The sequence below is a fragment of the Thermobia domestica genome, chromosome 6, assembly GCF_964235325.1.
Source record: "Thermobia domestica chromosome 6, izTheDome1.hap1.1, whole genome shotgun sequence".
In the NCBI taxonomy this organism is placed as follows: domain Eukaryota; kingdom Metazoa; phylum Arthropoda; class Insecta; order Zygentoma; family Lepismatidae; genus Thermobia; species Thermobia domestica.
Genome location: NC_137459.1, coordinates 285,680,903 through 285,693,921, shown reverse-complemented (window position 1 = coordinate 285,693,921; position 13,019 = coordinate 285,680,903). Strand labels below are relative to the sequence as shown.

At 35.7% G+C, this 13,019-nt stretch overlaps 1 protein-coding gene across 2 annotated transcripts in view; it reads left to right on the top strand.

The window, feature by feature from the left end:
- LOC145688513 (uncharacterized) overlaps positions 1 to 13,019 on the top strand; it is a 200,580-nt gene that overhangs the window by 94,586 nt on the left and 92,975 nt on the right. For both annotated transcript variants that reach the window (XM_081762860.1, XM_081762859.1), the window contains exons 3-4: positions 9,139 to 9,243; positions 10,737 to 11,728. In XM_081762860.1, coding sequence (XP_081618986.1) covers positions 9,139 to 9,243; positions 10,737 to 11,728 — 1,097 coding nt within the window. The remainder of the gene's footprint in view (positions 1 to 9,138; positions 9,244 to 10,736; positions 11,729 to 13,019) is intronic.

Genomic DNA, 13,019 nt, shown 5'->3' with positions numbered 1-13,019 from the left:
TATAAATTTAATGAACTTATTGTTGTCGCAGCTTCCCGTTAAGCTTTTAACAGTGAAAAATTCATTTTGAATTTTAATATATATATATCTTAAGATTAATTAACTATATATAAAACTACATGAGCTGACATAAATTATTGAGCACTTCCTGTAAGGCTACAATCATTAAACTTGAAATGATTGTAGCTTTCCGGAACTAACCGACAGGAAAATTACCAAAAGTGAATATTTTTAATTTTTAGGGGGTCTAAAGAGGAGATGAAGAATTTCCCCATGTTATTTAAATGGGCCTTTTTCTGGACCTATAATCTCATGTTTTAGGTTCCTGGAATTGGAATAAAAACTTGAAATTCGGTATGCTTGTACGTTTTCGTTACCGTTAACAAAGTAAATAAGTAAAAATAAAAATTTCCATCTTTAGAGTGGTTTTATGGGGAACTGAAAAATCTTTCCCATGCTATTTTTATGGGGCTCCTTTTACACCCCCAAATTATTGGGGACTTCCTGTAAGGCTACAGTTATTAAATTTGACATGATTATAGCTTTTTGGGACTAACCGACAGAAAAATCGCCAAAAGTGAATATTTGTAATTTTTAGGGGGTCTAAAGGGGAGATGAAGAAATTCCTCATGTTATTTAAATGGGCCTTTTTTGGAGCTATAATCTCATATTTTTGGTACTTGGAATTGGAATAGAAACTTGAAATTCGGTATGCTGATACTTTTTAGTTAGCGTGAATCATCAGTAATAAAAATTTCCAACTGTAGAGTGGTTTTATGGCGAACTGAAAAATCTTTCCCATGTTATTTATATGGGACATCTTCTATACCCCAAAATGTTTAGGCACTTTCGGCAGGATTAGAATGATTAAATTTGGCATGATTGTAGCCTTCCGGGACTAATCTACAGGAAAATTGCCAAAAGTGAATATTTTTAGTTTTTAAGGGGTCTAAGGGGGGTTGAAGAAATTCCCATGCTATTTAAATGGGCGATTTCTTGGGATACAAAATATTATCTTTTAGATACTTGAAATAGGAAAAGGAACTTGAATGCCGTAGAATTCTGGTTTTAAGAGGTGCGAGGCCGTAGGCCGAGCAAAAGTGCGGGTGTGGGGGCGAAGTCCCCAGCTGGGCAAATTCAGAAAATATGAAGAGCAAATGCGCGAAATTCACTGTTGATGCAAAGGCTGATACATAAGAGATGCGAGGCCGTAGGTCGAGCAAACTCGGGGGTCTGGGGGCGGAGCCCCCACCTAGGCAAAGGCTAATTTATATTATAAAATTGAAAGTGACTATGTTTGTGACTCTTAATCTCTTGAACCGCCCGACCGATCTCGATCAAATTTTCAACGAAGATGTGGTTCTGGCCTGGGAGTGTTTTTAGCTATTTACTTTGACAGTAGTACTTACAGGAGGGAAGACATAGAAAAAATTAAAACTTAATAACTCTTGAACCACCAGACCGATCTTGATCAAATTTTCAATGTAGATGAGGTTTGGGACTGGAATGATTTTTATCATTTCATTTTGACGGAGCAAATTAGGGGGGTGGGGGAGGAAATATATAAAAATCAATAAATATAAAAATAAAAGTGACTATGTTTGTGAATTAATAACTCTTGAACCACCCGATCGATCTCAATCAAATTTTCAACATATATGAACTTCAAACCTGGGAAATTTTTTTATCATTTCATTTTGACAGTAGATTTTAGAGGAGAGGCATGGGAGAAGGAGAAATATATGAAAATGAATAAAACTTAATAACTCTTGAACCACCCTTCCCAATCTCGATCTAAGTTTCAACATAGATAAGGTTTGGGCCTGGGATGCTTTCTTCATTTCACTTTTACAGTACACCGAAGGGGAGGGAGGAGATATATGTCAAAAAAGTAAAAATAAAAGTGACTGTCTTTCTGACTTCATCACACTTAAACCACTCGACCGATCTTTAAAAAAAGATCAACATAGATGACGTTCGGACCTGAGGTGGTTTTCATCATATCACTTTAACGGTAGAACTTAGGGGAGGTGTATGGGACGGGAGAAATATATAAAAATAAATTAAACTTAATAACTCTTGAACCACCAGATCGATCTTGATCAAATTTTCAACATACATGAGTTTAGGGGCAGGGATTGCTTTAGGCTATTCAGTTTGACGATGCAACGTAGGGGAGGGGGGAGAGAAATTTCAAAATGATCAAAAATGACCGACATTGGTGTTTAATCCATAGTTTTCGGCATCGATGAGAGAAACAGTGACACTTCTGATGCTGTTTTGAATCCAAGTTCAGCCCTGATAGTTGGGGAGGGGGATAAGCATTTAAATATGATCGAAAATGATTAATATTAGTGTCGAGTCCATAGTTTTCGGGATCATTCAGATGAAAAGTGACATTTCCGATCCGGTTTAAATCTAAAATCAGCTCCGCCACTTGGGGGAGGAGAAGAAAGAGATATATGAAAATGATCGAAAATGGCCACTATCAGTGTCGAATTTATAGTTTTCTGGATCCCTTAGATGAACAGTGGTACTTTCGATCCCGTTTAAGTCCAAATTCAAACCCACAACTTGGGGGAGAAAGAGATATTGAAAAATCATCGAAAATAACAGATATTAGTGCTTAATCCACATTTTTTGGGGTCACTGAGATGAACGGTGACACTTCCGATGCCGTGGCCCGGAACATGGGGGTGGGGGAAATATATATATATATATGTATATATATAAATTGTCGAAGATGACAGATATATTGTTTAATCTATATTTCTTCCGGTCGCCGAAATGAACAGTGACACTTCTGATGCTGTTCAAGTCCATTTTCAGCCCTGACACTTGGGGAATGATGAGGGATGACATACATTAAAATGATCCAAAATGAGCAATATCAGTGTGCATTTAAATTATTTATTTCAACCCAGCGAAGCGAGTAATATATGCTAGTGTATATATATATATATATATATTATATATATAGTTAGTTAGTTGGTTGGTTACCTGTTAATTTCGAGAGTTTCGTATTTTATTAAATTTACACACTGATGGCGGGATAAATTAACTTGAAATGTAGTGCTGTAGAAACCTGCACCAAACTATATATTAAGTCAAAAGAACCTTGTTGTTTGCGTGAATCAGATTGGTGGTTTCGTTTCTTTTTCTTTCTTATTGTTTTAATTTTTTTTCAATGGTAGTATTTATATGGGTGTGAAATATTAATTTTAAGAGTATGAGACAAAGTACGATATTTACTGTTTCAAGAAATAATAAGAAGGAAAAGTGGCAAGAACCACTGAAATTTGTGAAATCAAGCACGAGTCTTTACACATGAATAATAGAGACAAGTGAAACTGCTATGCCAATATGCTATTGTTTGACTGTGCTATTCCATCGTTAGTGCTGGGGCCGGGGTGGCTCAGTGATAGAGCGTTCAGCTCTTGCGCATGGGGTCCCGGGCTCAAACCCTGCTTCCACCAAGTGAACCTTGTGGTGGACAAAGACCGTGTGCGTGGGTTTCCTCAAAGTTCTCTCGTTTCCTCCCACTTTCTTCATTCCACCATTTCGTTCATTTCTCATCGTCACCGTCTCCTTTATCCTAGCCGGTATAACCGTAAGGCGAAAACTCAAAAATTTCATTTCATTTTTTCCATCGTTAATGCAGTGGATATGTGGTACTTTTTAAGTTCAGAATGAGCTATATGTATCCACAACGGAAAGAAACTGGTATATTTGGACCTTTGACTACTATTCTCCTTAGCGAACAAAGGATATTTCAAACACAGAGAAGAGTTCATAATGGTCCAGTGGTACAACATTCACTTTGGTGCAAAGGGTTCCTGGTTCGATGTCAGTATATGCTAGTTCGTGGTGAGCATCATGAGTGTTTTCGGAGTTGTCCTGATTCTTCACTATCGTCATATTAGCACGTCTTCTATCATCATATTTACGGAACTAGAAGAACAAGAACTAGGTGATGCGCGCTTATTCACGTACTGTATCTATAAAGAAAATTCACAATAAGATTTCTTAATCAATAAATTACATAAGATCCACTCTAACTTCTGCTTCACCGTGGTACATGAAAACTAAGATAAGCTTTCCTACTAGACCAAAATTTTAGCAGACAATAACAAGTTTGTTACCAATGTTCACAGTAAGTCCACTGCAGGTACACAATATATACATATTCATTCGCACATTCATTAGTGACCAAAGAGAATATATATATATATCAAGCTTCTTTCTTTCTTCGTGCTATAAGGTTTCTTCATTGGGGTCTGATTTAAGGAAATGAATCGATTATTTATTAATGCAAATAACCTGAATGGGTATCCTGTTTCCACCTTATTAAGTTGACGCAATCAGGTTAAGAAGAATTTACATTTCGACACACCTAAAAGCGACACCACAGACAAAAGAATTGGTTGGAATAAGACTTATACGCTCAGTGCACAGCATTAAAACTCTCCAAAGCTTTGGGAAAATGTATTACTTCAATTTAAGAGTTATTACACAGATCCCAATGAAAAATCGGGAGTATAAAGTGCAGTTGCCTGAAGGATAGATATGAGTATAGAACATTAACATGAGCTAGCAACCCTTGCTTCCTGAGCAAAAAACTAAATCTTGAACCTCAGAGCGTACTGCATTACAATTTGATGTATTACCAGCAGCAATCAACAAGGTATTTTTGCACTCCTTGATCCTGACGAATCCGTTCTTTTGTGTTTTTATTATTTTTTACTCCTATTTTTATCTTTCGTGATCAAAAGGGAAAGTCGAAAACTTGTAAGTGCAAGAAATTATCAGGAATCAGAATTTAAAGTATGTGAAATGATCACAATCGGACTAGTAGAAAAATCATAGCAGTTTGTTATATTTAGATTATTAAGCCAAACAGAAATGTATTTTGAAAATAGCACATACCCCGCTTTCGACAATAGACAATATTAATGAAGGTTCCCGCGAAATGTGTTTCACCGAAGCCACTCGTATTCACAAGATGTATTTGTGCAAAGTGTGGATATCATCCGTTTTGCTGTTATTATCGGTATAAATAGTTAAATAGGACATTTAAACCGTGAATAATACACTGGGAACAATTCACTTAAAATAATTACTTATTATTTTCCGCATACTTTGTTCCACGTTTTACATTATTGAACACCTGCCTAGATTCAAAAAGGATGATGATATAAAACTTATAAGTATCTGAAATAAAGAAAGAAAGAAAGAAATATATTTTCCAGTTTTAAACCAGTGTATATAATCAGAATGATCTTTTAATCGTATCAATAGTTTCGAAGATTGCCATAAACTAAGTCACAAACTTTCTTTCTTTATAATATTTATATAAATGTCCCGTATATTTTATTCGTTTTGGCAGAGACAGTTCTAAATGGTATGCAACAGCTACGTAGCAGCAAATTCAACATGAAGGTTAACAAGAGCAAAACAAAAGTTATGAAATGCGCTAGAAAACAAACAACAAGAAAAATGAAGATGAAAATAGGAGATCAGCTGGTGGAAGAAGTGGAGGAATTCTTTTACTTAGGGAGTAAAATTGCCAGCGATAACAGAGCAAACAAGATGTAAGATTCAGAATAACTCAGGCGAAAAAGACACTTGAAGAAAATCAGAAGCTTCTAAACCAGGAGTATCGGCGTAGAACTGAAGAAAAGGCTGGTGAAAGCATATGTGTGGAGTAGGGCATTTCATGAATGAGACATGGACCTAAGAGAAGAGGAAAAACGAAGACTGGAAGCTTTTGAAATGTGCTACAGAAGAATGATAAAAAGTACTCGGATGAACAACGTATCAAACGAGATAGTATTCGAAATTACTATAGACAAAAAAGGAATATATTGAAGAGTACTTCGAAAAGACGAAATATGATGATTGGACACACGGTAAAGACATGGAGATCTCGTTAGTAGCTATCGAGGGATTTAGAGAAAGGAAAATACTTAGAGGGAGGCTGCAATTAAAATATACGGACCAAATAATACAAGATATAGGGAAGAAGAGCTACAAAGAAATTAAAAGTTTGGCCCAGGATAGGGAAGAGTTGAAAGTTGCTTCAAACCAATTGAAAGATTGCTGACCCCAGATGATATGTTGATGATTTATTTATTTGTTCATTTACAAGTCTTCCAAAAGGTTATTTTGCATTAAGAACGAGGGTAAAGAAAATTTGGGAGCAAGTCGGCCATGATGTACCGGTATATATTAAAGGTGTTCTCACAGTCTTCGCCAAGTGAAATTGAAAAATACTTGGAAGTAACATCAGTCAGGAAGGTCGATTTTGGGTTAAATCCCGAGACTTCTAGATTTCAGAGTACAAATAGTAGCTTCTTACGCTTATCATTGGCACTGACTATTTTATACAAAAAGCGAAAAACAGTATTTTATTGAAAATAATATATTCACTTCCCATCATAACTATAAGCAGCACAAAAGACAGTCTTTCTTAAAAAGCCGTCAGTCCTAGTATTCAATGCCATACAAACGCGGTCTCACCAAACAGCAATATGGCCGGAAAACATATTGTCCACAGCTCCAGCTATCTCTAGTGAGAAGTTTACTTCTGTGCAGTTGAATACGCATTTTTGAAAGTATTCGCATATGTTTCCCCATGTTGCAAGCTTAATGTGAGTTTTGTCAGCTCACAGAACTTAAACCACAAATCTTCGCTCCCGACTTCGTGTCCTGCTGATTGTGGCTGCTTTTCGTGTGGTATCAACATTATTGGGTAACATTTGAAACGTATCTGGTTTCTAGCTCACACAACTTGCTGATTCGAACTTCCCGAACTACTCTAAGTCACCACACACTCCAGCTGTTCATAAAAGCCTCTCTCCCCTCCTTTCGCCCTCCATTTCAAATTTGCCCATTTAATTTCCTCATCGCTTTGAAGTGAGTTTCCTGAATTAATGCATGTGAATCAGGTGGCATATACCAAATTTCGTGACTTGTATGTTACGGTTTATAAGAAACACATACTAAAGGATGTTGCTTCCTTCTGAATTGAATGTACTAATTCATTTGAAAAGTTTAAATTTCACGCCTTTGTGTCCAACTATTCGGAAAGAACGTTAATAATAATTAATTTTTTCAGCCCTTTGTGCTGAAGTTTCTGAAATTGTGCAAGTGAATCTGATATTTGTATTCAGTTTATGAAAATGTTCCAAAACACCAAATTTCATCTTATTTTGAATAGTTCAGAAGAAATATGTTTTAATATTTAAATTTCTCCACCCCTTCGAGATGCAGTTTCAGATATTCGTGCAAGTGAATAAAATTTTTGTATTTCTAATAAAAAGAATCTTACATTAAGTTTCTTGTTTATGTCTAACGATTCAGGAGAAACATACAGCAATTGTTAAAATTCTCCATTTTTTTAAAAGTGAAATTTCCAAAATTAATTGAAGCAAATGTTACATTTGTAATGTGTCTTTGTGGATACCTCGATATTATGTTGCGTGACTTCATTGCCGTAGTTCAGCAGAAATTCGTTTAAATTCGTGCATGTGTATGAAATATATATATTCTATATATTAAAAAAGAAAGAAGTCTCCTGCAGTTGAATGTGATGTTTGTCTGCAGTGTATCAAGAAGTCCTCATGTATCGAGTTCTGTGCTTCTACACCCAGGCGGTCCAAAAGACTTACAAAACAGAAAAATACCCTTCTAGGTTAGCAATAATGAGTTCATGCAAGTGAATGGTTCAATCATATTCCACGAAGCAAGATAGTATATATAATATACCAGTTTTGGGGTGTCTGTGGAGAACGATTAAAAAGAAGGGGCCCGGTGGCTCAGTGCTAGAGCGTTCACCTCCGGTGCTTGGGGTCTCTGGTTCGATCCCACGTCGCACCGTGTGGACTTTGTGGTGAACCGTGCTCGTGGGTTTTTTCGGGGTTCTCCCGTTTCTTCCCACTTTCTTCATTCCACCATTTCACTCATCTCTCATCATCACCGTCTCCTTTAACCTAACCGCCATAACCGTGGGACGTAAAACTTAAAGATTTCATTTCATTTTCAACCATTAAAAAGAAAAGTAAAAATTCGAACGATAAACAGTTTACCGCACTTTCTTCTCCATCTTTTATTCTATTGACAAGTTTCATGCAATTAAAACGATATGATTGGTAGTGTGAGATATCAGTGAAGACATTCGTGAAGGTTTTATTAAAATCGGTCGAGTAGTCTACCAGTTTTTAAATCACTGACGGCCAAACATACGTATGTACATTCATACATAATGTAGCTATTAAAATTTAACGTTAAGAAGTGGATCCGTGCAACTTATTTTATTGGGATGAATTTTCTAATGCGAAAGGAACTTGAGTTTGAAATTAAATAGTTAACTGGTATTTCTCATAAACACAAGAGTTTCAGGTTTAATTTGCCTTTGGTCTCTGCATATGAATAAGAGGTGTTTACATGAATATAGTGTATATATATACAGGGTGGTCCAAAAGTAGGTATACGCCTCTGCATTTATCAAGTATAACATCCTAGTTTATGAGTTTATTTGCTTAGGTTCTTCCGAGCTTAAGAAGTAATGAAAAACACATTAACAACAAATAATAAAGAAACTAAGTGTACTTGATAGATAACAATAAGAAATTATATAAAATGCAATGAGCTGATCAGTACAGTACTGTATACCTAATTTTGGGCCACCCTGTATATACATATATCGGACGAGCTGTTTGGGCTATACACTCTTTATGCGCCCAATGTTAAATAAAAATGCAACTTTGTCATTTACCTGGACCCAAAAGATAAGTGAATGAAGTTACTGTCTTTTACGCTAACGTGTCGATGGCAAGCTCCCATTTCAAATAGTAACTTCATTTACTTATGTTTTGGGTCCAGGTAAATGGCAACCTTGCATTTTTATTTAACGTTGGGCGCGTAAAGAATGTATAGCTCAATCAGCTCGACCGATTTGAAAAATTCCTTCACTTTAGATTGAAAACATCATATTTGGAGACAGGTTCCCCTCTTACATTTTGTTGTAATTGATAATAAGTGTCAGGGGACTTTTGAGACACCCTGTATATATATATATATAATATAAAATATTGTGTTGAATACATTTCTCACCTTTTTCCTTTCTTTTTGTTACAGATATGACGCTGTTTGGGTTTTGTCCCAAACAAGATAACTTCTATGTAGTAATTTGTGAAATTTGTGGTCAAATTGTTAAACCACAAGGACTCGTGCACCATATGGGTAAGTATTAATTGTTGACGTTATTATTATTATTTTATTTATACAGTTAGGTTAAACGAAAGAAAGAAAAAACTTCAATAACTGCTTATCTTACTCTTGATTCGCATGTAAAAGTGTCATTCCTTCATACACAAACAAGCAAGAACTTCTTCGATAATCTCTTCAATTCAAAATGAGAATTTCTCTTTAAGACTGCCCATCACGTTTCCTTCTATCACATCCTTAAATAAGACGAAGTAACAATAGATACTGGGTAGGACCTTATGTGAAAAAATCTCCAGTATCAGTTCCTTTTAAATTTTTAGACATTATCGTTTCCCTTAGTTTTCCGCTAATTTTCTTTATTTTTCTCACTTTGAAATTCTCAGTCGCTTATTTTCGTTTTAAAAATTATACTCTGTTTTTTTTAATTCAAATATAAAAGCAGCTGAATTTAATATATTGCAAAAAAATGAATGAAAGTAGTATTGTCTACTATGAGTGAAACTGGCTGTGTAAGAGAAACATAAACATAAAAGTGGTTTGAGTCGAATTTAGCTTGGGATGAAGTTTAATTTTTGATAAATATGATATGACCGTAATGCCATGGTCAATCGTTTCAAGTGCAGCGTTAAAATTCATTAAACAAAGTGTTGTGCTACCTTTTATTTTTAATGTAATTTCTGTATGTCTTTTATTGAATAACGAGCTCATGCAGCCGAATGATCATTGTACGTGCAAATGATGTAAGTTTGATTTCAAGTAGATACGAATTTTCAGTGCTAATCCAGCATCTTGAGGCAATTGACGTTCTACTTGAATTTACTCCGCTCTAGAAACGGGAGCCGATGTGCTAACGTTACATTTACTCAACTAAAGTAGCCATGGGCTGTAACACCAGAATTTGTTTTTAATACTAAATTTCAATATGTTTAAAATAACACAGATTCTGGCAGCTCATTTCGTGTGGGGAGTCGAGGGCTGAATGAACTGTCTCTCACTTTACAAGTTATTAGTTGATTCAACTCTGTACTTTTCTAATACCGTTAGTAAATTGTGGGCAGATGAAGAACACTCATTATAGTGCAGAGGAAGATGTGAGAAATGCTTGTTGACTGAAAGTGCCTTTATCGCTAATATACCATAATTATACTTATGTTACACATGATAATAATGAAATGTTTGATGATCTGTAGATATGTTCTGTAGTTTAAAAGAGATAGATAATAAATGCAAAGCGTTTTGAGATGTATAGTGGTGGGAGGAAGTGGGAAAAGATGAAACTAATGACCGCGATGTTGTTCACTAAATCATATGGCCTGGGAGCAAATCAGGAACACATTGCACCAGAAATGAGTACTCTATCGTTCACTGAGCTACCATGCTACTGATTAAAATTTGTTGGTTATTCTAATCCGACTATAATCAAATTCGCTCTATACAATATATTTTGTACTTTATATTTATTATTGTGACAATGTGCTCACTATTCTTTCTCTCTGTTTTTATAACAGAATTGCGCCATAAATTGGAAGGCTTGAAGAAATTGACTGTGTCTGAAGAAAAGAGCTCACCTACAAAGGCAAGTGGAATGAAAGTGAAGTCGAAAAAGAACCAATCAAGTTCACCTGGCAAGGCTGGCGCATCCTCCCAATGTTCAGAGAAAACTCGTGGAAGTGCATCGCAGCATGTAGTGTGTAGTACAACCAGTACTGCAAAAGTTTCAAATACAGAAAAGAAAATTGTGAACGCTCATACCACCGTGCATAATTCAACACAACCTCCTCAGCCAATTCCTTCTGCATTATCCCCAATGCCAGCCTCTTCCCATGTTGTTACGAAGTCGAGTCCTTTGGTAGGAAGTACGGCAGCAGTAGTAACGACAGCAGTATTAACACCTACAATGTCTGGCGGTGCTCAAAATAGCTCGGTACGTGTGTATTCCACCATATCCCAATCATCCACAGTGCGTGTGCCTCCGAGTACTGTCAGAGCTCCCTCAGTAGCGCCTCCAGTGCGAATGCCAACGGAGGTAAGAGCACTAACACAACCCCCTCCTGTTCAGTTATCAACTAATGCTACAAGAGCACCTTGTCAGATTCCTAATGTGAGAATGGCCACTGGTGTTACGAAAGTACCTCCACAAGTACATACAGTTGTATATCCGGGTAAATCTTTGAAATTGCCCACACCATCAATTAGTGATGTTCGAACGGTTGGAGTAATGCAACCATTGTCTATTGATGTCAGTGATGGTAGTGTGTCTGAACCAGCTAGTTCGAAACGGAAAAAGGCTGTGGACTCTTCCACGTGTGAACAGTGTGTTAAATCATCTGCGTTGTGTCAGCTTCATGCGTCCTCGAAGACACAATTTGTTGTAAGGACGACAGGACAGCCTAATGCCCCAAGTTGGACAGCTCGGAGTACTGTAAAGCAAAAGTCAGCACTACCTAGTAATATAGGGCCAAATGCTGCACCATCTGATGGCTCTTCGGACGTCTTCTCAGTAAGTATCGATTTCCAAATAATTTGTGCGGTATTTGTGTTGTGTAAGGGTAAAGGTTGTGATATGTATTTTGTGTAGAGTGTAATGTGTACAGTGTAAACAATTCTCTTAAGTTTCTTTACGAGATGGTAGTTTTTTAAAACAAGCAAATAAATAACTTTTAAAACTTACATATGTAGTCATAGAAATACTTACATCCTTTGTCTTTCAGGAGATGGGCACATGTTCACTCTTTATTTTTTAGGTGTTAAGACTTAATGTTTTGAAATAAGTAACGGTTCGTTATGTTAAATTTATGTATATACATAAAATGTTGAAAGTCAATTTCATTTAGAGCATACGTAAAGGATAGGAACAATTAAAACCAGTATTAAGGGGCAGTTGAAGCCATTCAACAGAATTAGAAATAGTAAAACTAAATTTCAGTTTTTCTAGGTATCCAATACGTAGTGTTTCTCGTTGCTAACTTGTAGAAACCCCTGACAACATTTTGATATTTTTGCTGTTTTGTATAACAATATATTATTAATGACAAAGTAACATAAACTGTTTATAATGTAGTGATGCAGAAATTACTTATAAGTGAATTTTCTGCACTGAGACAATTCTCTGGTTGCTTCTACAGTAATTTTCAAAAGTGTTCTGTGTGATAAGAGTTATTTTGTCAATTAGTTCTAGAGATGCACATAAAAAGCCGGCTTTTTTGGGAAAAAAAACGAGAATTTTGGAAATTGTGGCTTTTTTCATTTTCATGTTTTTTCTATTTAAATAGCTTTCTTATAGTATACTCTAAAGTTAAATAAGATTTCATGACCTAAATGCTATATTTCGCTCTGGAATTCACCATCATGATGGATGGAACACAGATTTTATGAATTAAAGTAAACATAAAGTACGTAGTATTTGAGGGCAACTGTAGAAGATATTTAACTTTTTTAACTTCTGAGTTATCGAGATAATTTTCTTTTCTACATAATTTCTTTTTAGTCATCAGTGTTTCATTTCCTAGAGATTAGTAGGCCTACTCTAGCTTCTAGCACATAAGTTAAACTTTTGTTTTTCAATATATCCGTCAGAGCGTACGTTTGTCAGTATATCTATCAAAGCGTACTTCCACATTCTTGTTATACTATGGCTGTGCAATGATTTAACAATAATCTTCCGGATTCAAACTTGAATACCATTTTATACAAATAATCAGTAGCGGATTCTGAAAAGTATTTTGGGAGCTGTTTCTCTGCTTAATGTTTGTTTTTTCTAAAATTTCCTAATTTTTATTTGGGAGTTCATG